This window comes from Patiria miniata, unplaced genomic scaffold (assembly GCF_015706575.1).
Source record: "Patiria miniata isolate m_02_andy unplaced genomic scaffold, ASM1570657v1 HiC_scaffold_18, whole genome shotgun sequence".
In the NCBI taxonomy this organism is placed as follows: Eukaryota; Metazoa; Echinodermata; class Asteroidea; order Valvatida; family Asterinidae; genus Patiria; species Patiria miniata.
In genome coordinates, this window is record NW_024037056.1 from 6550922 (window position 1) to 6578397 (window position 27476).

Below are 27476 nucleotides of genomic sequence, written 5' to 3' on the forward strand. Positions count from 1 at the left end.
CGCCTCCCTTTATAATAAGGTATGTGCACGATAGAGTCGAGCCGGTGAACAGACTACTAGGGAAAATCCGCGCCAAGTCGATGCAGCCTCGCTCTGGGGCGTGGCGCGTTGTGGAGACCCATCGATGACGTCACCGAAGCTCATAACACAACCGAGTCACCGGACACACCGATCCGCCGCACAAACCGAAGCGAGAAAACACCTTCGATTCCACCATCTCGCAGGATAACGGCAGTTTATATCAGTACTAAGATGATTTCCGGCTATTTGCGGTAAAGTTACTGGAGTTGACGACGCGGGGAAGATAGAAGTGACGGAGTTTTGGCCGGGAATTCCCGGCATTTGTAACCCGATGGCGAGCCAAAATTGAGCGTGGGACTACCGTGTGTGTATACAACTACATCATGCCACGTCAAAAACAATCCAAGCCAAAGGCGCTGAAACGTAAGTTTTCCTCTCAATTCCTGCTATAATCAATGAATAATTTGCACGATTTATGTGACAGTGGGACAGTGTGTTAGTGGAGAATATTTTGTGGATGTTGTGAGGTTGATTCAGGGTCAGACTTGTGATGTTTTGAGAGAAATCGGAGGGGTTGTTTCGGGGAAATACCTCTCGCGTTAGAGTTGGGGTTCCCTCATTTATATTGCGACATTCCCTCTATGACGCGTCATCCCTCCGGAGGTCAGGCCGCGGACGTGAATCATGATCCCTATTTCTGCGAAACCTGTCAATTTCTTGAGGAATCCCAAGCATTCTAGTGATGTCATCATCATTCATGTTGTATTCTAGTGATTTTGTGCTGATATTGTGTAGTTTTGAGGAATTTTAGACCTGATTTTGAGTGTGTATTTTGGCTGTAGTGAGGGGGTGTGGTTGATACTATAGGCTTTCACTGAGACGCTGTAAGGAATGCCATTTCATTGACTGGATGGGCGCGTGATGTTTAGGCAATGGTTCTCCTAGTACCGGCTGGGGTGACTAAGTCGTTATGCTATGCCGGACCCCATGTACCTCTGTACATAATTTAAAGGAAAATTCAAATGCTGTTTTTGTTTGGAGATAATAATAAATATTAAACTGAAACAATGTTATGTAGAGCTGAATGATACTTGATTATTGATAGTGATATGTTTACTTGACTACATAGTCACAGTGTACAAATCCAATGCACATGTGTTATTGTGCTAGATGCACTTCTACATGTACATGTATGTATCAAACTATTCAATTATGATAAATAAATAACAGGAAAGAGAAAGATTTCATTTTTGTGTCGCCTAAACAAAGTTTTGGGATGACTGTATGACTGGTGTAGGCATTCAAGTTAATGGTTTCGATTCAGTTTTTGAAATTTTTTTTTATTATAACTTCTACATACTTTCATTGATTTTGATGAAAGTTGGATGCAGTGACCCTTGGGTGGGAAGACACAAGTCTTCATCGGATTACTGAGGTCAAAGGTCATGTAGGGGTCATTAGAGGTCATTGTTCAAATAAGCTTATAAATGTTTGTCTACAGAATTTGTTGGATTTTAATTTAACTTTGATGGAGTGATCCTTGGGTAGGGGTTCATCACAAGTCTTCCGAATTTGGAGGTCAAAGGTCATCTAGGGGTCATTTGAGGTCGTTTAAAAATGCAATTCAAATTTGACTTTTTTTTCAGAACACAAAACATATATATGATCGACCGTGGACAAAGGGAACACGTGATTTGTGAACACTTGTTGATATTGCTGTTGAAAATGCACAATATCTCAGTTTTATTTGCTGAACCTAAATAATTTCAACTTGCAAAATATTCAAATTACCTACATTGTGCCTTATTCTGAGATACTTTTGTCCAACATTATTTTTTTACTACTATGGAATTTAACTTACATGTACATGTACATGTGCACACCTGTATTTCCTGGTATAAATATCCTGTTTCCTTATGGATGTTTCTTTTCCACCACACAACTTGGTTTTTAGGCAGATCAAGGGTAGGAACTGCACAAACAAACAAAAGTTTACAAACGAAAGTTGATTTGAAGGTTTTTTTTGCTGTGGAATTCAGGTCTGGTTCAACTCCTAGAACAAGTTTTATACTTTTTCAAATTTTTCGTGCTTTTCTTATTGGTTTACCTTGATATTAAAATGACACAATCTGAATTTCATTTTAATAAGAGGAAACTAAAATATCATAAGGATTGAGGCAGTGGTCACCCCTCCTAGGACCACATTCAAGAAAAAAACTGAAGATTTTGGAGGATTGAGGCTGTATGCAATTTTTACATGGAGGCAGTTGGAGGATTTTGCAGGATTGAGGTTGCATCCTAGCAAAAATGCCTAGGGAGATTTAAAGATTAAACAAGAGTGCAAAGATCTGCATTATACATTGTACATTGTAGTTGATGGTGTACAAGTTACAATGTATTCACTATTTCTCCTGTATACAACAAACAACACTGATTAACACAGGTTTAGTGCATCACTTTTTGAAAGTTGTGTTGGGAACAGAAATACAGTCACACATCAATCAGGTTAAATTTCCGAGATACACACATGAACTTTTGTGTGTACATTGATTGCTCAAATACAACCAGGACAAAGGTTGGTTTTTGCCCCAGTCTAATTTCGTTAGCTTATTTACTTTTCACATAATTTCAGACATACTTGTACAACATACATTTACACAATGGTGTGCAGTTTATGCAACATGGCATGCATGTTCAGGTAGGTCTAGCTTGTCGGTCTGTCTCGATCACTGTGCCTCAATCCAGAAATAGATATTGTGAATTTGTTGCTTTAGAAAACAATTTGTTTGTTTGGTGAACATGCAATTTGAATTCAGTAGGACTATTTTGTGTGTGCAGATTTTCAGCCATAAACATGTTCAAGTAAAGTGCATATAAAATTATGATGGTAAAATTTACAAATGTATTACTTAACCGTAACATACCTGAATCCATCAAAATCCACACCCCTGTTTCAGGGGATTTCGGGGGACTATTATTTTTTATTCCAGTGCGGTATCCTTAATCCATCATAATCCATCAAGTCTTTGGCTGTTGGACTTGGACAGATTCAGGATACCTCCAGTATTTACACTGGTGGATTCTGATGGACTCAGGACCCTATTATTTTTTGCTTGATAAAATTAGTGGATTTTGACGGATTTAGGATACTTTCTAGTAAAAGTGCCCAAGGGGTTAGGGTGAATGTAGGGATTAGGGTTAAGGCCTACGGTTTCTGGTATGGAGCTTGCCCAAAAAGTGGTGCGGCGACGCGGCTTTCTTTTTTTTTTTACCTGAGTTTTTTGCTTCAAATGTCGGCTGACGACTGCAAATGGTGCCCGACTAAACTTAGTGCAAATATATGGGAGTCCAGAGAGGCCATATAAAGCTTATTCTTGACCATAACCCAATCTAAAAACACGTTAAAATTGTGCAGCCGCAGGATTCCTGTCAAACCAGTGAGTTTGGCGGTTTTGAGACATCATCTTTCATTGAAAAAAAACAACTTTTTCATTTTGCCGACGCGCATGGCTACGGCGACGCGCGCGCATACCAGAAACCGGAGACTTTTTTTTTTGGCCTAATGTAGGGTTTTAATGCAGCTGTATTTTTCAAGAGTTCGTTTTCTATTTTGTGGATTTCTCTGTTGTGACTTGTAGAGTAGATTAGTAAATATTTCTTCTGTGTGTAAATGCACAGCACAGAACCCCAATGTGAGAATGGAGAACAAACTCCATAAATTTATTTCCGGGACGTGAAATTTTCATATTATTAAAAAATACGGATAGGCTAAAAAAAACCTTCCATTCACACATTGCGTGAATCACAATGCATGCTTAGCAGTCCAAGTACGGCATTTCACTAGTGTGATTCTGCAGTCTTTCATGGTGCGACACTGGCTGCACTCGAGTCAATACAGTCTGCGGGTCAGGTGACTGGTAGTGACTGAATCTATTGGAACGCTCGACTGAACCATACGATGATACACACGGCTAAAAATAGAATCACTATGGGACCACGATACAGACAGCACACAGACTTTAAAGGGAATGTACATCATTGGCTTTTGCTGTAATTTTCAGAAATGAACTATTTGAGGGGTTAATATAATAGATCAAATATTGTTTAACTGACATGTTTGACATTTTGTGTTTCGAAAATGCTTGAAAAACCAAGAAAAACAAAAAAATGTTTCAGTAGTCTGGTTCCCTGACTCCACTAAAGATAAAATGGATCAATTTATAGTTGTCGGAAAATTGTAAGGTAAGGGAACCAGTCTAGCTGGCCTGCACCCGTTCATGAACATGTAACAATAGCAAACAAAATTTGGACTGAACAAAATTGTAAATTTTGGAGCAGTAGTTGAAAAATAGTTAGGTTTTTCCAACGGTGGTCGGCTGACCACCGTTGGAAATGTATACAAAAATACAATTTTCTTGAAAATGACTTGACACCAGGTGCCATAATTGTACAGGATGCTTTAGACTGTCATTTACCAACATCCTAGTAAGGTATTTTGTAAAAACTTGGTAGTTTCATTTTTCGATGTTTGCAAATGTTGTATATTCCCTTTAACGTGGTAGTACAAACTGTATTGCACGTCAATGTAAATGAAGCATATGACCTCAAATGTACACAATCGGTTGCTCACTGATACTAGTGGGATAAACAATGATTAAGTGATGTTACTCATCGGTGTTACACTATGGTACAGTGTTTGTTTATGAATATAGAAATAGACTTGGAGCCAGAACAGGTCCAGGTTTGTCTGAAAGTTGAAGCACAACTCTGGGTGATAAATGCTTAATTTGCTTTCTTCCGGCCACTTTCTTCCTGACGATGGAAAGAGAGTGACCTCATCTGTCAGTCCGCTGACTTAAGTCCAAATCTGGTGTTGATATGAAACTGACAAATGAAATGCATTTGAAAATTCAAACCTTTCTCTTTATTAATAAAACGCTAAGTGACAATTGACAGGACAAAAACAAAGAAGACAAATTTATCCACTTTAACCCTGATGTACCTGAATCATCAAAATCGACAGTTTTGGAGGAATTCGGCGGAATCAGGATACTTCCATGTTGAAAAAGTTGGGGGATTTTGATGGATTCAGGACAGTAAGCCTAGCGGTACTGCAGGATTTTGATGGATTCAGGATACCTCCGTCTTGAGCGATTGGGGGACTTTGATGGATTCAGGATCTCAACAATTTAATTCCCGGCTCTCTGGTGGATTCTGATGGACTCACAGGACTCCAACATTTTTTGCATGACAAAATTGATGGATTTTGGTGGAATCAGGATACTTTCTAATAAAAATACCTAAGGGGTTAGGGTTAAAAATAATCATCCAATATTTAGGAAATTTACTCGAAGGCGGCATTATGTACCATTTATTGGACTACAGTTGTAGCTAAGCAAGTACATTAATTGTACAATTACCCTATTCTCTGAAATTTAATCTAATGATTGAAATTCTACCCGCGTGTAGACACTTTGGATGCATTAGGCTACGCAGTGTGACTGCGAACGTGCGATGATAAAATACATTTGTCGCCGTTGACAAGTTTAGCAGAATACTCGACCATAACTTATTAATAACAGCGCTCGCTCGTCAAACATTAACCCGTAAGTTTACACACAATATTGGGACGTTTTTATCACAACAGGCGGCAGAGAAAGAAAGTCAACAAAACTGGTGACGCTCTGCCCTTTGGAACCCCGCATCTGGAAAGAGACTCTGGACTTTTAATAAAATTGAGGGAAACTGATAATTATTATTTTTTTTTTACGAGGACAGACCATTTCTCATATGTTTCATTTCTGATTTATATCTGACGATTCATAGCATCATCCTTATTTTTTTTGTATTACAATGTAACTGTGGATCCGTTTTATGTTAATTTTTCTGTTTTGATGGATACTTGAAAGGAATACAGAAGGTCATTGACATCCAAAAAAAAAGTGAATCCTTTCATCATGATATTTCTGACATTTTACCCCCAAAATTGGTTTTAATTAATTTGTATTTTCAGATATTTGTTGTTAGGCCAAAAAAAAAAATAATCGGTCTCTGGTCAGACTGAAGTTCTGGAATTGATGCGGCGACGCGTTTTTTTTTTTTTTTTTTTTTTTTTTTTCAAGCTTGAATTGTACAGACAAGGTTAGTACTATTTTGCTTTTTTGTGTCCTCATTTTAATATACATGGTGTCCTCCATATTTTGCCTTGGTGCCCTTTATCATTTGCCTTGGTGCAATTTCCCCATTCCTTGGTGCTCCTTGGTACAACAATTTGAGGAGGTGCGGCAATAGAGGGCGCTGTTGTAGCTTCCGTGTTAATTTGAAGAAAAAAAAGAAGGTTGACGCGCATGATTAAAATCGACGCGCGCGCTGACCAGAGACCGAGTATTTTTTTTTTTGGGGCCTTAGTTTTCAGGTTGTTTATTTCTGGTACATGTACATGTGCCAGTTTAGGCCTATATTCGTACAATTTAATGTACATTGAATGTTACCATACTACATTACTTATACAATACTATTTTATCCATTCACTTCAGTTATAAATACAGGTAGTAGCCAGGGCCTATGCGTACGTGCAATGCAGCATATTTCTTGATGCGTACACCACTCACACCGTAGACAGAATTGCCAATGATAGACTTTGGCACAATTCCAAATATTCCATATTGCAGACAGTCTTTACGTTATGTACCGGTAGCTTAGAATGGGTTTAACGTATAGTAGAAGCCGTGGTAATATTATACACTCAGTCTGGGCCGGTCTGGGGTCCACGTTAAAGGGACAGTGTCAAAATTATAAAGTTACAAAAACTTACAAATTGTGTCATATTAATTAATGCCATAAAGGATTGGATGTTAGGTGATTTACTAGGAACTTTCCTCATCCTTGCAAATCCCACCACCATATGGTAAACTGTGCACAACTGTTTATTTGTGGTATGCCTAATCCCACGTAAAGCACAGTCAGTTTACTACATGTAGTGCAGTACTCATCCTAACAGATTCCAACAAACCCTGGTGTTGGTGTTTGGCTGGTTTGGGATCGTTAGGGTTAAAGGATTTATACTCACATTGTTTAACCCTAACCCTGCTCAATCCAACGGGATCCAACTATTTTACATATCCGTTGGGTCCTGCTGGATTGAGCAATAAACCCCTTGTGTATATTCCTGTTGGAATCTGTTGGATTTAGTAGGCAACTGAAAACAATCAGAGTCGGATTCTGTTGGGTTCTGGTAAATATTTGCCACGTTGGTCTCTGTTGGATCCAGCAGGAAATAGAAAAAAAGGCCCTGTTGGATTCTGTTGGATTCAGCATGCCAGTCCTGCTCAGGTAGCCAACAACTTGGCAAGTTGGATTGTGTGGGAATGTGTTGGATTGAGCAGGAAACTCATATGAGAAACCATCAGACTTTGTTGGATTTAGCAGGAAAGAGAAAAAAGGCCCACATATAAAATGACTGGCATGCTCAATCCAACAGAATCCAACTGGGCCAGTTGGATTCTGTTGGATTGAGCATGCCAGTCATTTGATATGTTCAGGTAGCCAACAACTTGGCAAGTTGGATTGTGTGGGACTGTGTTGGATTGAGCAGGAAACTCATATAGTCCCGGGGAACTACATTTACCATACTAGGGGGTACCATGATATTTGGTAAACAATTTTTTTGATGCTGTTTGTTTTCTACTGATTTGTTGTGTAACTCCCTAGGCCTTTTTGCTACGATGTAGCCTCAATCCTTCAAAATCATCCAATTGGCCTCATACATGTCATAGTAAAATAGGCCTATAGCCTCAAACCTGCAAATTCCTCCATTATGCCTATTTCTTGAATATGGTCTGTGGAGGGGTGTCAACTGCCTGAATCCTGCAAAATCCTGCGGCAGTGACTGTCAATATGTTGAGGCTTGGTCAGTGACATCCTGAAGCAGTACGGAGGATTTCAAGCATAATCCAGTCCTATATTTATGCATGGCTGAGCAAAAACAACACAAGCTCCGGCCCAAGACCTTGACAAAGTGCATCCTACGAAATCAGTAACACTTTCCATGTACCGGTAACCTCAAATCCCCCCCCCCCCAATTCCTCCACTTTGGCAAAGAGGATTTTGAAGGATTCAGGGCGGTTAGGGTTACGTGTAATTAATTCACCTGAGACACTTTAAGGTCAGTGTGAGTCCAAAGACAGCCACGGGCACATGTTCTGTCAGAGGCATAATTGCAAGGCCAATAAATGTGAACAGCGCCATCTAGTGGCCAGACAAGATCCAACCCGATCATTGCAGTGGTTGCTTTGGTGATTTGAGTCTAGATGGAGCATTGCCAAGTATCAATGGTTAGATCCCTAGCGTTGTTGTTTCCTGGCCAAGTAGTGGGTTGAATCAGGATATGCCAGGCAGGCTTTCCCGTCCAAACTGGATGTGACCGAACATCCCCTCGAGTCTTTCCATTTCCTCATGGCATTTGGAATATAGCACAGTTTACATTTTTTTTCCTGATACATTGTAATTGTGGTAAATATTGTGATACATGAACATATGTGTGGACAGTTTGTGTTTATGTTCGTTTCTTTGAAACATGGTCGCTTCCAACTTGGATTTAAAGGAATTAATTCCTTGTTTTTCTCAGAATAAGTATATTTTGTGTGAAAATAGCAATTTTGTTTTACCTGAAACTCTGGGGGTTCAAATAACACAAATTTCAAACCCTGAGACTTTGGTCTAGCTGGGGCAGAATGAAAACAACACCACCCAAAAACAACAAAACAAAGAAAGAAAGTAAAATTCTACATTACATTTTTCAAACCATTGGCATCCTGAAATTATATGATACGTGTATCCGTGACAGAATTTCTGTCCAAACATTATTGACAAAAGTATCTTCTTTTTGAAAATGTTCTGTGACAGAATTGTAATGTTCAATATAAGGTTTTTGCCCTTCATCGACGTTTAAACACTGTATACTCATTGCGTTACCTCCCAAGTGAAAGTTGGAAAAAATCACTCGGGTGGGACTCGAACCCACGACCTCCTGCTTTCTAGTGCAGACGTCTTACCACTAGACCATCGAGCATGCCGGGATCGGCTGGCTGGTTGGAATCTGCTCAGCAGGTACCATCGTATTCGTAAGATGGAATTTGCGTCGGGGAGATGTAAAAGAAACTTGTTTGTGATGATATCATCATTTCAATTTGATTAAGGTTGACTTTCATTTTGTACTCGGCAATGCATCCGTGTTTGTCAGTAGAGTACATCTATGATGATTAGTTGAGGAATGACCATACGTAGCTGAGGCTCTATTTATAGGCTGCCAGTACTTGCAGATTATCAATAGGAAGCCATGCTTGTCACAGCTGACCCACAGGCTTCCTGGGTAGGCACAGACAACCTTCTCTGGCTTTGCAATTGCCAGAGGGGTGCTCAGTTGTCTTCAGTCCTGTGAGAGAGGCTACTTCGTCTTTCTAAAATTCAGACGTGTCAATGTGGGAAAAAAAATGGGTAAAATCCTCCAACAATTTAAAGGGAAGATACAACATTTTGCAAATATAAAAAAAAACGAAATGATCAAATTATCACAAAAATCTTACTGGATTGTTAGGGAATGACAGTCCAAATCATCCTGTAAAATCATGGCTCCTGGTGTGCTGACATTATCAAGACAATTTGTATTTTTCCAACACTGGTCGGCTGAACAGCGTTGGAAAAAACTGACTTTTTTTAAAAAGTCCTTCCAATTTTCCTATTTATTTATTCCTCATTTTCTTTGCAATTGATCACACACCTGTGAAAGGGTACAAACCTTCTTAACTGATTCTCTAACCTTACAATTCCCCAAAGTCTATAAATTGCTCCCTTTCATCGTACGTGGGGTCAGGGAACCATAATTGATAATGATAGGCCCTATTGATTTTTAGCAAAACGAAAACAATCCAGATTAAAAAAACACATCAGAACACTCTCATAACCATGACACAATGTACATGCAACTTTAATTACCATAACCTTTATTTAAACACCTTCTGCTTCCAATGTTAAAACAGCATGTTTTATAATTTAATGTCAAGAGTTTATAGTCTTGCCCTGCCTTCTACTTGGCTACCCTGGAGACTTATGGGATTATTCCGATATCTTTTTCAGGATACAACATGGTTTCAATTTGTGTTCCAAATTCCATAACTCAAAAAGTACATGAGTGATTTGAATGATTCTTGTACTAAAACTAAGAAAGCTTATTAATGGGGCTTTCACGTCCTGCATGTAAATTGGGAAAGCACTACATGCAGAACTTCTCTACAAAGTAGGGGGCGCCATTTTTTTTTTACTCACCCAGTATCATTGAAATGTAAATCCATGTGTACTTTAATTGAAAACCTAACTGTTGGTTGCTCACCAAACCTGGAGATTACATACATAATACAAATGCACGTGTCAAGCCGAGTTGAACAAGCCACAAGGGAAGGCTCTTCCGGCATATAAGTTGAGGAAACCCCCCTGTACTGATAACAGCTTGACCCAGCCTATAACTATAAGCTAACCCAGTTCGGTAACGAATCCACTGGGCAACTTCCCACTACGGGGAAACCTGTCTGGCTTTCCCTGATTTGACATTTGAGCTTTCGAGCGTCCCGTTTCTCATTCAAGAAAGGAAGTGATGACTGCCAGCCGGGATATGCTCGTGCCTGATTGCGGCGTTGTTAAACAGTGACTGAACTCGGAGTGGTGGTATTTACTTTGCCGTGCTTGCTGGGGAAAGTCGAGTCTCTTGTCTGACTTGTTGCTGAGTCAATCTGTCTGGTGGCTCGGAAGTTTTTCCTGCGAGCTCTGTTTGGATACACATGCTGTGAAGTTTTGGAAGACTTCTTGTAATACTTCTGGTGTTGGAGTCAGCATTATTGTTTGTAAGTTGTAATTTAAGAGTTATGCTCTTCGCAGTAGCAATTGGTTTTTAGAGTGGAGGGTTGGAGCGGTGAAGTTCAAATTACCGAAGTTTCCATTTGCGAAAAAGCAGTGTTGTGATCAAGTATTTTCCATGATTACAACTTACAAGTCATTGATTGGACATGAGTACAATTTATCTTGTTCTATTTTTTTTGTGGATTGGAGTTTGAAATTGTGGATGATAGGGCTGTCTTTTTTCGAATATTTTAGTATTCGATTACTCGAAACTGCGTTTGACCGAATATTCGGATATTCGAAATTTCCAGCTGCAACTGCGTGCTGCGCCGGTAAAAAGTTGTGCAAAGAGTGTGCCAGTTAAAGTTGCGCGGAAAGCAATATGGGACGCTTGAGTGTTTAGCAGTAAGTGTTTTATAACCGTAAAAGGGCTTTAACCTGCTAAAAGGATGTGACCAATGAACCGCCGTCAACAAAAAGTTACCGTCAACAAAAAAAGTGGCACCTGACACTAAAGCACCACAACTTTATGCTAACATTTACATGTATAACATCATACTCGTGTGTGTACATGTACATGTATGTGCTTAGTTTTTTGTTTCTGAATATTCAAACCGGCAAACAGCTATTCGAATATTTGGTCGATGATCGAATTATTGAGTAATCGGTAGATTAGGGACAGCCCTAGTTAGAAGAGTTACGCGCTTTGCAGTAGCAACTGGTTTCTAGAGTAGAGCAAGGGCGGATCCTGAACACAATTTTGGGGGGGGGCCAAAAAAAAAAATGGTGTCTCCCAAAAAGTGGGTCAAAAAATTATGGCGTGGGGTTCGGGGCCCGCTTAAGGGCCCAGACAATTTTTTGGATTCTCGATGCTCTGTGGTGCGATCTGAGGCAATTTCTGACCACTTTAGCCAATGTTTTTGAGGAAAAGATGGTGGTGTACTCATTGCCTGCCTTTATTGTGACGTCACATAAAAAAAAAAAAAAACGGATCCCCCTGGGTCCGCCCTTGGAGTGGAGTGTTGGAGTGGTGATGTTCAAATTACTGAAGTTTCCATAAATTTGTGACACAGCAGTGTTGTGCTCGAGGACTTTTCACAAGTACAAGTCTGTGTTCAATCATGAGTAAAAATTATCTTGTTCTTATATTTTTGTAGATTAGAGTTTGAATGTGTGGACGAGTATTTCATGAGTGACTGAGATTGAGAATGAGTGTTAAAATGTGTGCGGGATTGCTACATGGTGTTTCCACAAACTTTCACTACCGGTAGTTCATACATGTACCACCATGCAAAGTTTCAAATCTGACTGACGTCATCCTGACGTCACCTCAATTTTTACCAACATGTACATCCCAGTCGTCTGCAGTCTACCTATATGTTCATACCGGTACCAAGTTTGAACCTAATCGGACTTATGGTTCTCTAGATATAGAACTTTAAAATATGTATCTTTAAGATGACGTCAAGTGACCCATGATGACGTCATCATGACATCACTCTTTGGGACGCGTCTCCACCATGGGGTCTTTATATAAGATACTTTGTTTTATGCCAAAAGTGTCTGCGGGAATAAAACCTATACAAAGTCTATGGGATCGGGTTCCCAAAAAGAAGAAAAAAAGAAAACAAAGAAGGAAAAAAAATCAGAACAAAAACAAAGGCTTTTGCACTAAGTGGAAAAGTAAAAATTAAAAAAAATAATACAATTCTGATAAAGTGAGGTATACTTGAAAGACATGCTTTAAATTTTTCTTTTCTTTTTTTCCCCACAGAGCAACGTGAAGAGGTGGAGCAGTTGATTCGTGATGGTGAGACGTCTGACCTCAAGAAACAACCTGAACAAGGTGGGTACACAACCATAAGTCAGGCGGGGTTCTAGAGCCAATATTGGGGGGGGGGGGGGGGGGGGCTAGCAGGTTGGATCCAGAATTTTTTTCAGGTAGGCGTGCTGAAATGTAGACAGTTTTTTTTCTCCAGACACTTAGGCCTCTGAAAATGATTCTCGTTCCATATTTTGAATTGGGAGCGCTGATAAAATCTTGCAATCAGGCACACTATATTAACTAAAAGTGTACAAATGCACCCTTCTCTAGGTGGAGACCGTTCGCATGTACGTCACATTCTTACATTTTGCCAGTGCCATATTTTCTGTATGGAATTTTTTTTGGGGGGGGGGCTAGACAAAATTTACCCCCCCCCACCCCCCTTTCCCAGAACCGCCACTGCCGTCAGTTAAATGGAGCCTAGGCCTGTTATGTACCTTTACGTCTCAGTCTTGAAAGCCCCAAAATGTTTCATTTTCTCTGATTTTGTTGACATTTTTCTTTTCTAATTTTAAAAGTGAACTGATATTCTCACAATCACAGTCGCAGAATTTACCAGGAAGTAACCTGAGTAATATGTATGTACACAGTACCTGGCATGTTTCCCGTGAACATATGTTTTTGCTATTTCCCTTGAAGAATTCCAGGTCAATTCCTGGCCAAACCACCTGCATGCGGAACATGTAAGGTGTTATGAAATGGTGTAGAAAAACTGTTGTATGGTAAAAAGAAATGCAGGTTCATGTTTGACCATCTGTAATGTCCCAAAGCTTGTCGGTTGGAAAATAGGATTTTATTCAGTGCATTTTTGTTTTCAATTTAGATGATTTCTGTATGTTTTAATTGATTCGATCTTTAAAAATCTTTGAAAATTTGTACACAAGGTTTTACCGAGTTTTCTGTTGAGCAGGTGACGGGAAAAATAAGAGAACTTATGTACATGTACATATGTATGCAATTTAGATTTGTTGTGTGAGTTAGCAGAATTTGTCTTCAACATTTCGAAACACACTACTTCCTGGCTTGACTTTGTTCTTTGTATTTAAAACAATGGAAATGATTCATACAGATTTTGTGTATTGTACGTGTACGTTCGATTTTAGGTCATTGTCTTGAGAACATCTTTATTCTGCTTTGTCATTTCTCAAAGCACTTCCTTTGTCCTACTGTACATTACCACAGAAAAACTTTCCTGTTATACATGTACAGAATAGTATTTAAAACAATGTAATAGAAGAAAACATACATACAATGTACATGTACATACATGTTTACATGTACAGCTACAACATTTAGGTACATGTACATTGTACACATAAAATGTTCGTGTTCATGTTGTACATGTACAAGGCATTCATGCAATGGATGTTGATACAGGGTGTTCCCCCCCCCCCCCCCAAAAAAAAAAACCCAAAAATTAACCCTCAAAGCCCCCTCTTTTTCAACTTGAAACAAAATTCATCCCAGCTATCTGGTTTCTGGTCTGCACGCGCATCGCTGTAGCCTCCGTGTTGGCAAAATTAAAAAAGTTGTTCAATGTACATGTACATGTAACATGATGTCTCAAAACCGCCAAACTCACTGGTTTGACTGGAATCCTGCTGTTGCACAATTTTAACATGTTTTTAGATGGGGTTATGATTGAGTTTAAGCTTTATGTGGCCTCCCAAGCCTTTTTGCACTAAATTTAGTCAGGCACCATTTGCAGACGGCGTTGTCATTTTGTAATAGTGTGTCTGGAAGCCAGACTGAGGGAGCGACGGTCATGTACATGTATTACCGTAGGGTTAATCAGAGAAAAAGTTGCATCTCCTTGTTTGTTCATCTGTTGTTTGTACAAATTCAGTATTCAACTTTTTGAAAGTTTTTGCCTGTCTCTGTCATCATGCACACATGTACATCATGTACAAATGTACATGTACGTACTAGTCCATGTACATGTAAAAAACAAATTGTACATTGTACATGTACATGTACAAATGTATACATGTAATGTAGTTTTACAAACATACACAAAAGTGTACACTGTACAATGTAATTAATGTACAATTGTACTCGTGTGGTACAATTATTGTTGTTGAGATTCATCAATTGTCAGTTACTAAATGTATGTGATTAAAATGGTAATGATAGAAACAGAACTGCCCATTTTACCTTTTTAATGAGATGCATTCATGTACATGTACATTGTACATCTATTTGTCTACTGCACATGTACAGTATACATGTACACGTATGTACATGTACATGCACACTGTACTTTTATAGCACCAGTGGACATGTACATGTACCATGTACGTTTACTCTACTGGACTAGTTTTGATACTACATGTACATGTAGCTCTGAGCTTGTGTTTTGCATGTAAATTTATAAACAACTAGTGCAGTGCCCGTCTAAAATGTGCATGTTCGGGAAGCGCAAATTGCTTTGCCGCTGTTATTGGTTGCATGCTTGCAGGGTTTTTGAGAACTGCTCGTGCAAACAACCCACGCGATTCAATGGTGTGACAGGTTGAACGCGCACTCACGTCAAAGTTTATGCCAAGTTTGACGTTGTTTGGGCGAGTGGTTCTTGAAAAAACTGCAAAATATAGCGCAGATACTCACCCCTACTGGACAATGGTATCGCCCTACAATGCACGTGCGCGTGCCTGTCCTTTTTGCATTGTTTGCGTCATATTGAGCACGCGTGCTTTAGCTTAAACATGACGTAAACAACTGAAAAGAACATCAGTACGTGGTGGTACGGTTTAGGCTACCTGTATGTACATGTACTGGCACGTTTGCCTTAGAAAATATTACTTTTTTACAGCTTTTTCGAGAACCGCTCATCCAAACAACTTAAAACTTGGCACTGCACATTCTGTGGTCCCGAGCAATACACCCGCTGATTTTCAACTTCATATGGTGCCCGGTTCTGGAGATAATCGAAATACAGACACTCAGACAGACAGAGATTCCTGGAATTATAGTAAGGATTGTAGTGTGCAAATTTTGATGTCTGTTATCGGTTTTTTTTCAGATGCCGATTCATCTTTCAAGTCTTCAAGGCAGTCTGCTGTCCTGTCATCTGCCGGAAAGGGAAAGAAACGACATCGTCACAAGAATGCCATGAAAGTGAAGATAGCCAAGAAGGTACACAACAAACGCATAACCAAGGCTCTTCAAGCAAAGGATATTCCAGTCAGCAAGAATGCAGACATCCAGGACAGTGTCTCAAATCTCAACCCAAACAATAACGAGAAGCCAGTAATTGAACTTAAGGAACTGGATTCTCCAAAATCGGTTGCAGAAGTGGGACCAGAAGCAATATCTGATAGTTTTATATCAGACGCTGACATTGTCAAGGACAAGTATGACATGATCAAGGAGAGAAGCCTTCAGCGGGCTACTAAAGTCAGACAGACTCCCTCAGAGAAGGATAAAGACATTGAAGGTAGTCCTAAGAAAGGTTTAGACAGTCCAAAGAAATCCCCCATTTCCCCTCTGAAGGAACCTGGAAGCCACTTGCAAAGAAGCCCAACAAAAGCTGAAGTATCTGCTGTTCAGTTATCGTCGAAACCAAGGCATTCAAATTCACAAAGGAAATTGTCTGAGGAAAGTGGACGTTTGCACAGTCGGAGTTTGCTGAGTCAAAGTCAACCCATTGTGAAAGGCCGACAACGCTGTGTGTCAGAGGGGATGCTAACCTCTCAGGAGACTTTGTCTAAACAACATGCTCTTGAAGCTTTGCTTCAAATAACAGGTGTGGAACTCCACACCATGAGCAAAGTGCCTGACAGTGAACAATCTGTGCCACGTACAATGACAACAGTGACTAGTTCGACTCCTAATGTACCACAGACTTCACTCACTGGTTTGAACAAAGGTAGCATGGTAAAAATCAGTGAGTCCGACAGAGGAGTTGTCAAATACCACCTGCAGTCTGACTCGCTGGAAGAGCAGGGTTTGAAACTTGTATACACAGCACAAGCCGTTGGACAAACCAACCAGGAGCAAATTAATTACAGTGCCTATCGCCCACGTAAGAACAGCACAAGGAGCAATGCATCTGATTCAGCTGATGACCCCACTGCCAAAGACTTACAAAAGTGCTGTAAGAAACCTGGACGACACGTCTGCCAATTTTGTGGACGTCGGTGCACAAAGCCAAGTGTGCTGAAAAAGCATATCCGTTCTCACACCGGCGAACGCCCCTACCCATGTTCACCTTGTGGATTCTCATTTAAGACTAAGAGCAATCTTTACAAACACTGCAAGACACATGCACATGCCATCAAGGCAGGACTCACACCCAACTCTGAGGAACTTGCTAAGCTAGCCTTGCCTGATCTAGACGAAGATGACTCTGAAGAGACGGAAAGTGAAGATGAGATAACAACTTGTGATGCAACAACCTGCCAAACAGAACTGACTGTAAAAATGTCACACAGTGATGCCCAAATGCATGTTGGTTCTATACCGCAGTCAGGAATGGAGCCATTCTCAAGAACCTCACAGGACAGAAATACCAAAGGGACTAACATTCCCATGATGCAAGTACCTAGGAGCCTTGCTGTTGTACCAACTATTCCCCAGCAGCAAGCAGATAGCCAAAGCAACCAGGAAACTGTCTCAAGACATTCCAGCTGGGTTCCTACCCAAACTTCAGTACTACCAACAAGTAATATCAAAATGGACATGCCACTTCTAAGTACATTACTCCCCAACCAGTCTTTGAGATCATCCAACATCACATCAGTTGATCGACCCTCTTCTGCTCCTTCTGCATCTGTTGAGTTCTCCACAACAAACCGTTCCCGGCAAGATGGGCATCACACACCAGAGAGCCGCAATGATGATGAAGTAGTCATGTCAGCATCTGGAGCCTCCTCAAGCCAGCTTTTGAAGTCCATAGTTCCCGGAGAGCTAGCTGGCTTCCGTATTGATATGGAAACAAGACGAGCTATTCCTGTCCTTAGTCCTCAACTTGGAACACCAGGATTACCTCCTACAACCCAATCTACTGATGAAGTATCATCAAATCCTAACCAACTGTTAATTCCTCTCACAGGATTTAATATTGTAAAGTCTGGCGGTCAGTATCATGTTCAGATTCCAGTTCAGGGCATCTCAGAAGATTCTCTAACCATGAGCCTTGATGGAGAAACAGGTGCTGCTATAGATGACACAAGCAATGGTTCCAGCCTGACAAAAGGCGTTTCCAAAGAGAGTCTGCAAGAAAGAATCCAGCTTTTGATATCTCAGAACCGTGCGATTGTAGATAATACTGTGCTTGAATCTGTGAAGCCAAGACGTACCAGTGCTTCACGCAGAGACAGTGAGAATAATTCGCCCAGGATAGAGTTGACAGCGGAACCCCCCAGTGAAGGAAAATTTCAAGAAGGTAGAGTCATTAATCCTTCAGGTTACCAAGAGTTTGTGAACCCTGCGGTGCGTTTCAGGAGAAACTCCTTGTCAGAGGCACAGCACCCGCCTTCTGTAACTCATGGGTCTGTGGCTGGCTATCCCCTAGCAGGTGAAGGAAACCTTCTAGAGAGGGTTTTGAAGTCACAGCAGAACACTGCCAAAGGGCCATCTGCTTCTGACAAGCAGATACTTGTTCCATTAAGGAATTTGCCAGCAACTAAAGTTGAACCATCAACCCGGCAGACAGGAAATTCTGGTGACAACAGGAACTCCATCAAAGATCTTTTGATGCAAGACAGGCCACATCGCTTGGCACAGATTGCCCAGCACTCCCCTGTTCAAATGTCAGGTGATTCCCCAGGGGGACGAGGGTCACCTAGTATGAGATACATCCCTGGATCTTCTTGGCCTTTCCCACAAGGTGGAGAGTCGGCCATGCATCAGCTGAGAGGCACGCTGCAGCAACAAAGAGCAGCCCCACATGCACAGGGTCTGATGTATCCATCATTGTATAATACACCAGAGGAGGTCAATGTATCCCAGAGGATTTGTGAATTAAGAGGTACAGGTCGAAGGAGGAAGTACAAATCAGAGAGTGATGTCTTCGGTGAAGGTATGCCTTCAGGACCTTCATCTCCAAAGAGACGAGCCAGGAAAATAAAAGACATGCCTTCTGTGGTTTCTCCACTTGCCACAAGCAGTGTCCAGCATCCTTCCTCAAGTATGGCATCCAGAACTCTCGCAGAACCTCAAAAAGGTGGTGACGTGAAACCTGCCACCAGTCCTCATGGTCACTCTACCTCCTATACTGGACAAGTGTCCTCTTTGCCATATCCATCTCCAACAGCACATATTGCCACATATCCAACCCCCTTTACCTCAAAGAGTGGCTATTCAGCACCCTACACAAGCCATACAGCCATCACCACTCCTGGTCATGTGACCCAAGTACAAAGCCACATGACACCAATGCAGAGTCACATTTCACAAATGCAAAGTCACATGACATCAATGAGGAGTCCCCCGACATCAATTCCAAGTCACATGATATCTCTTGGAGGTGTTCTGTCATCAGTGACAACATCACAGTATCAGATGCCCCGCTACCCTAGCCCCATGATGTCAGTTCCTGGCCTGATATCACATCCTGGGCAACCGACATCTCAAGTCAATTTTCAGGGTACTTACACAATGCAAGGAACACCGGTTCACGTTCCATTTCGCACTTCTGTTCCTCTAACTTCTGTCACTAGTGTCTGCACACAGTCTCAGCCAGTCGTATCAGAGGTGTCTGTTATCCAGCATACACGAATGCAGAGCAAAAGTGAGCCAAGCAATAAGGAGCTGAAACTTGAAGTAAGCCAAGCCAGAGATGGGCCTCATGCGAGTTATCCATGGAACTACAGATACCCAGTCCCAATGCAGAGTCCAGGAGCTGCTTCTCCCTCTAGTCAAGGCCTACATTTGTTGGCAGTTGCTTCTAAAAGTCCAGACTTGTCTTCAAATCTCTTGATGGGTGGTAGGAAGCGTAGTTTCTCTATAACAGAGGGGATCCAGACAGTGAGGAAACAGGAACAACAGATAAAATCGCCATTGCCGAACGGTCCCCCACGGCAGATGGAGAAGCACAGACCAAGTGAGGAAACCAACAATGCATCCCCGATTGCAATGCAGCTTCTGGCAGCTGTTGCTCATGGGTCTTCGTATGCTCCAAGACTCAGTCCTAGGGATCAGAATGTGAACAAGGCGACTAGTGAATCTGGAGTCAGCTTTCAATCACCATCAGCTCAGCCAAGTAAAAGGAGTCTCTCAACACTACAAAGAGGCAACCAGGGCACTGATGTTTCTAACACGGAACATCCCTTGCAATCAGTCTCATCAATTCCACAGCAGAGACAAGTCGAATCACCAAAGAGAATTAAACTAGAGCAAAACTCAGCAAGTCCCAAATCGCCAAGATGTGATGCCAGAACTCCTAGGAGTGATGCCAGCAGGCAAAGTCCCACTACGGTACCAAAGGTCCCAGCCTCTAGACGACATCTGAAACTTGACCTCAAGTCCCCTCTGACATCTCGTATGAAGTCCCCTGGAGCTACAGATTCCCAAAAGTCACTCCTGCAGATTGACCCCAAGAGTCTCCTTACACCAGAAGCACTCTCAATTGCCGAGTCAGTGATGAAACTGGCATCACCCATGAAGGCAAATACACCTATCACTCCAGTGGAATCGGCACGTGAGCTGGGTCGACTAATGGCACATGCTTTCCATAATGCAGGTGGAAAGGTTGAGAGTCTGATCACATCAACACAGGGGACAATGATGATTGGACCCATCGCAACCCCAACTCCAGGATCGGGTAGTGGCTCAACACAATATTTCATCATCCCATCACCATCTTCATCCCAAGCTCCAACAGGTTTTCCAGGGCCAAATACTTTACTTTCTCCTGTTGTCAGCACTCCTTCATTATCGTTGGTCTCACCGCTCAAAAGTCCTTTAGCAACTCCTTCAGTGACATCTCAACTACAGGGGGATGAGGCAGTTGTCTGCACAATTGTTTCTCCTCACTACAAACGTGTACCTCCTCAGAAACCTGACAGTCACGGGTCCTTTGAAAAGCAGGTCTTAAGGCAAGTGAAGACAAATTCAGCATTAAGGCAGAAAGCAAGGTATTCCAAACTGTCCCGTAGCACAGCACGCAACTCTAAAATTACCAGGACAACATGCTGCTGTGACAAACGTCCTCAACCAATGTATGTACAACAAGGAAGTAACCGGAAGATATCTATGTATTCCAACTGGAGAACTGGAGCAAACTTTCCACATCCCCTAGGAATCTCATGGAAGGCTCACCTTGGTTTGTACGATACAAGCAGAAATAAGAAGCCACGTTTTTACTACGTGACTACCAGTATATCACCACCACAGGGTGGTATCGTGACAGACGCGGCAGGTTGGAAACCGGAGACAGCTACTGAAGCACCAGATGCACCATCGACACATATCAAACAGCAGGCAATTAACACATCTACATTGAAGCCATCAGATACAGGATGCACTGACAAATCAATGCTTGAATCTGATGCACTCAAGTCCAAAGAGAAAAAGGTGAAGGAAGCATCAGATCATAATGAACCAAGTCGCATTCAGATATTTAGTGGAGGCTACAAGTCGAATGAGGATTATGTCTATGTACGTGGTCGTGGTCGTGGCAAATACGTCTGTGAAGAATGCGGGATTCGTTGCAAGAAACCAAGCATGTTGAAAAAGCACATCCGGACACACACTGACATGAGACCTTACCAATGCCAAATTTGTAACTTTGCTTTCAAGACCAAAGGGAATCTCACCAAGCACATGAAGTCCAAAGCACACAGCAAGAAGTGTACCAAGAATGGGATCTCTCCATCAGATGATTCTTGCATGGAACATCAGTTCTCAGATGCTGCCGATGAAGACACAGATTCTGTTGATGGTGACACCACAGATGAAGATGAGGATGAGGATGAGGATGATGACATCTCAGAAACTCAGTCTGAAAGTGCTGTCCCAGTCGGTGGCACAGTACCTCACAGGGAACGTTACAGCTCTGTGCCAAACATCCAGGACATGCCTGACAGTTTAGATAGCCAAGGACGGCCACTGGTATGGCATCAGTATCACCCTGGAAGACCCAAGAAAGAGCAGACTGAGTCACAAGAAAGGCCCAGGAGAGACTCAACAGGATCTATCCCACCCTCTGATTCTCCAAAGAGTGGAACTGCATCTAAAGATGATGAGAAACAGCCAATTAAACTCTCCAGATCTGAAGTTGTTGGGAAACTGAGTCGTCATCTTACCAACAGACACCAGCAGAGTCTTGAAAAGGCGCAGAAGGCTAATGCATCTGCCGCAGGGAAGTCAGGAGACAGCAAAGACCACGAAAGTAGCAAAGTATTTGACATATCACAACTGCCACCATTTCATGCCAGTAATCTGCTGCCTCAACCAACAAATCCCACAAATGTCATACAGCCTCTGGGAAGCAATAGTGATACTAAACCTCCAGCGCCCCCTGTTCTTGACAAATACGGCCACATTGTGCTGACTATGTCAACTTCATCAACCAGCCAGTATCGTCTTTCAACTACCATACAAGGAAGTCTCAGCTCTAGAAGTAAGCCAGGAACAAATAACGGTTTAACAAGCAGCTTGACGTCACCAACCGCTTTGCAGATATCTTCAAGCAACGAAAAGCAGAAGATTAATACATCTCCTCGAGCATCACATCACAATACAGAATCTTTCCCAGCAGGATCACCTTTCCTACAAAGCCAGGTTCAAAGTGCAGCATCTACAGTAACTACCTCAGGGGCACTGTACCAGAAAGATCACACACCAGGTGTTGTAAGAACTCCAAGTAGCTTACCAACTGCAAGTGTCTCACAGACAGATGTGTCTTGGGCTTTTACTTTTCCATCCCATCATGAACCACCTCACACAGTAAATGTCCCACCTGGGGCATCAAACTTAGTCGTTGGCGTGAACCCAATGCATTCCATGTCAAACAGAGAGATGCACTTGTTTCCTCCTTACGTAGTAGCAAGTGAGGCTCAGCCAGCTGTAGGAACAAGCCCCAGAGCTTATCCAACCAACTTTGGAGTATTTCCACATGGACCAAGAATTATGTCACCTCCATTTCTGGCTGGTTTCCATGATCTCACACGACCAGTTACCTCTCCAGGTGTGAATTCAAATAGACCAGTCCTTCAGTCGCCAACTCCTCCAATAAAGCCACAACTTTCGCCAAGGAATAATCCAACCTCATCTGGCTTGTACCCTTCCTCCAGTGGATCAACACAAAGTCTACCACCACCTATTTTTGTAGAAGCCATCTCAGACGATGAAGATGAACGTGGCTCAAGGAAACGACAACAAGTTGAAATACAGCAAAACAAATTACTGGTGTCGGGTAGCATCCATCCAGGAAACAGTTCATCTTCAGTGCCATCTTGGATGTCTGAACCAGGGAGTACTATTAAGCAGCTGTTGTTAGCACGACCTTCGTTAATTCCTCCTCTACAAGAAAATACCAAGTTTCCCTTCTTTTCACCATTTCTACCTCCATCATTGGCATCTCCTAAACTGACCAAGAGCAGCCCCATAGTTTCGTTGAATAGTTCTCTTCAACCACCCCTAGTCTCACCCATGGTCCCTTCAAAAATGATGCAGCTGCCTCCAACAATACTCTCTCAGGTCAGGTCTCCAACAGTGCAATCATCAAGTTTCTCTCTTAGAGAAGATCATCGTGATTCCCCAGGGCCTTTTGTGCCTCCTGTTGCAAGAGCTAAGTCCCAGTTTCAGATGGCACCTCCACAGTCTCAAATGCATCTTGATAAATCACCAAGTGGAGATCAGATCCCAGTAGAGGTAGCTGAGGAGCTTGTATCATCTCCAACACAAAGTGGCAATCACAAGTGCTCCAGCTGCAACAAGATATTCATGAAGCCAAGCCAACTAAGAATCCACATGAGAATTCATCTTGAAGAGAATGCCTTCTCATGTCCGGAATGTCTGCTGTCTTTCCCAAGCCGGATTCTGTTGGCCAAGCATGAGCGGTCAGAGGAACACCTCTCAAAGGTTGACGCTGTTGAACTGCCTTCTGCATCCACTGAGAGCGATCCACGTCCCTTCAAGTGTAAGGAATGCCAAATAGCATTCAGGATTCCAGGTCATCTTGCCAAGCACCTGAGGTCACGAGGTCACAGGATGACCTTGGAGAGAGAGGGGAAACTGCCGCTACCAAAGGATGAACTTCTAAGTCCAGATACAATGTCTGATGTAGAGCAAGGAGATCTCATTATTGATGATAGCCATCAACCTTCCAGCCCTGCTGGATCATCAGACAAGACAGACAGCGCCAGTGAAGGTGGTGACATGGAGCAGATGGACACCAGCTGAACTTGAAAGGTAACTGTTTATACCACACATGCCAAATATTAATTCATAAAACTACACCTGTCAATAGCTAACAAATTTAAGGTTAAAATACCTTGTAACTTCCCTTTCCTCTGGAAAGTTTGAAATTGAGCTTCGTTTATGGCGTAATATTTTTGCAATGTTAAAATTTGTGGATGATGTATTGGACATGCATCACATGATTTTGAAGTATTTTTAGCATCTGGTAAACAAGTTCAAAATCTGTACAGTTTAAGTACTAGTTAAAAATGTGTCACAGATTGGAACGCATGACCTTTGTGCACTCATTGAACTCAAGGCATGATTGAATTTCCCCCTTTTTCCCCTCCAGCTTCAAAAGTAAAGTCTACCCCTGAGTCAAGTGTTGTCATCAGCATCACCAGTCAACTTCGAAGCCATGAGAGACACAGTTCTTTCATACAAGATCACGTTTATACGGATTGTGTAAGGTAACACGAAAAGCTTCAAAAGTTAGGGTGAAGAACCAGTCTCTGTTATTTCTATTATCAAGCAGGTGAAAATTTAAACAGGAGCAACTGAAAGTTCACTTTATTATAATAAGAAGCACCTCACAATGTCAAACTCGTGCGCAGCTTGAGCAAGATATACATGCATAAGATTTAAATTTATTGTTTGCTTTGTATTATTAATCGGGTTTCTTAAGGGACGGAAATATTTACGTTCTGTAAAATTACTGAAACTGATGTGCCAAGCCGTTGGTTCTTTGTACAGCTGCAGAATTTGAAATTTTAATCGTCCAGTGAATCACTGCAAAAATCAAACGATGGCATGTGTTATGTTTACACTTCGTCGCGTCAGTGCAACAAGGTTGTATCTCCTAAAATGGCATGAATGACGCAAAATGCGAGTTTTAGAATGTCAAAAGGTCGTATCTCGCTTAAAATAACCCGGAGGTACATGCAAAGTCAGTGGACGTCGAGATACGACCTCGTTGCACGGAGCTTATTCGCGCGAGATTCGACTTTGTTGCAGAATGGAGTTACGACCTTGTTGCACTGACGCGACGACTTAATCTCTGATTTTAAAGAAAAAGTTTTACACAGGGCAGTGTTCTGATTGGTTGAGAGTTTCGGTGATTTTTATGACGGTGCGTAGTATATAAAGTGTGTGTAGATAGGAAATGGCAGCTTATTATAGTGCGTCGTATGAAGGCAAAATGGATTGAAATAAGAATAGTTTTATTGAAAAATTTTATGTCCAAATTATTGTACTAGAAAGTTATGCTTATGTAAATGTAACGTCTTCATATAAACGCAATCAAATTGTGTTTTGTACATTAAGTGTATTTTTGGTAATACAAGTATTGGTTAAAGAATTAGAGATTTCGAATTCAGTGACAAATGTTTGAAAGAGATTGAAAATATAATCTAAGAAAAGCTATTATTTTCTAACAACCAAAGTGTAACGATATAAAATTGGGTCAAAAACAAATTTGGAATTACAGATCTTGTTAGGAAATAAGTGTAACTAAAAGTGTTAATCCTTTCACCAAATCACAGTTTCTATTCATCCACTCACTGGCTTGAGATTATGTGCATCATAACAGTCAAACAGAATCTGTGGAATTTCTGAAAGTGATTTTGTTTCGTTGGAAGTGAACCTGATTTTGCAGGTTTTAGACTAAACAGATGTCTATGAAAAAGGACGAATTATCAGATACCTGTAATTTTTTTCTTGAAGTCACATTTTTTTTGTAATTGGAAAAACAAATCAAAAGTACTTGTAAGCTTTGTTTTACACAAAAAGCCAGGTGTGAATCTTTATAATCCAGCTTACTATCCAAATCATTGGTACCTGTACATGTACTCATATCTTCGTGAAACGAGTCATGATCCTATCCTATACAGTAAAATAATGCAATAATTGAAGGCTCGCTAATTGCAGCAAACTTCATCAGCTTTGCATGTACATGTATACTACTATACTTCGCCCTTCTCTGTTTGATGTAGCAACAGTTTGAGTACGGTATAGGGATGAAAACCCAAACGATCATTTCACAGCCTGGTTGAACATTATGCTTACTCTGTTTGCACATGTTTATTTTTTTCCCTTTCACACTGCATAAACAAATGTAAGTCCTGTATGTGATGTAGCTTTCCATTCGCATCAGTTTAATATTTCTTGCAACTTTTAATAATGTGCATCATACTGAACCGAACAGCGGGCTGTCGAACTTGAACCTCTTTTATTAGTTACAATCTTTGATCTGTCATATCTGTATTTCAATTCGAAAACCTTGTCATGTTCCTTGGTAATTTTGAATATTTTAGTTGTGTCAAAATTGTCATTTCACATTTTAAATTAGTAGAGCGGTGCAGTGCACATGTAAACTGCAAATTAGTTTGGTTTTTTTGGGAAGCAACGAAGATTGTAGTCTGGTTGTACGTTTGTTTTATGTAAGACTGCAAGAATTTGGTTTCACTTTTACTGAACAATACGACCATTTTGGAAAAGAACTCATGCATTGTTGTTTTGGAACGTAAGGACGCGTTTATTTAACTTGGAAACTGCCAACACGTCTACAATTGAATCAAACTTCGTTTTATCATTTTGTGTATTAGTTCACGTGCTGCCCTGCCAACATATTTAAGTATCACCCAGGAAAAATATGACTATAATAATGGTCAGTTTATGACGAAACTTCAAGAGGGCATTCCTTTGACCTTTTAAGTTGTAAATTGTACGTCAACCGGAATCTGTAAGATAAATCTTGTATGGCCAAGTGTTTCCACCAGACTTCGCTTAGAGGAAAGCCTTCATTAACACGTGGAGCGAAGTTCTAAGCTGGCACTAGAGGCAGAAGATGCATGTGTCAGTGGCTTAACTGGAAACACTAATACTATCATTCGATATCTTGTGAATATTCTCCATTTATGTTTTTCCGATCCATGTATAAACCATTTTAAACCTTACTTGACAGTGTACTAGCCGGTTTTTGTTTCAGGCACACTTGCAGTGGCATGTTTAGTGCGGGCAAGTTCTCGCATCGGGCATGGTGGGAGCCTCAAATCAAATGAAAACCTCCAATACGATAATATTGCTGTTAAAAGCGCCCTCAACTGGCTGTGCATAAGGACCCAAACCAACAGCTGAAATCACATTTCTCGTATTTGTTGCATATGATGTATATTTAAAGAGATAAATCTGTATAGTACCGGACTTCAAATATTATGTACATAGGGATTGACTGTGTTGTGTGATTCCCATACCCAGTGGTTATAAGCTTTAGCAGATGTTTCATATTTTCTATTTAGTATTCTATTTCGTCATTGGTGGTAGTTTTACCCATATTGTGTGTATAAAAATAACTATACAACAAAAAAATATATTTGGCGATATTTGCAAAATTGAA

At 41.2% G+C, this 27476-nt stretch overlaps 1 protein-coding gene across 3 annotated transcripts; it reads left to right on the forward strand.

Moving 5' to 3' along the window:
- Nucleotides 1-134: 134 nt before the first annotated feature.
- Nucleotides 135-27476, forward strand: LOC119724433 (zinc finger protein 40-like). 3 transcript variants are annotated; one of them, XM_038195492.1, is made up of 4 exons: nt 135-444; nt 12686-12757; nt 15759-24094; nt 24435-27476. In XM_038195492.1, exons 1-3 carry the CDS (start codon nt 405-407, stop codon nt 24083-24085), a joined length of 8439 nt encoding a protein of 2812 aa, XP_038051420.1. In that variant the 5' UTR covers nt 135-404; the 3' UTR covers nt 24086-24094; nt 24435-27476. The 3 variants fall into 3 exon arrangements, with proteins under 3 accessions (XP_038051420.1, XP_038051421.1, XP_038051422.1); XM_038195493.1 differs by having other exon boundaries at nt 12686-12745; nt 15756-24094; XM_038195494.1 differs by lacking the exon at nt 135-444 and adding an exon at nt 10442-10916.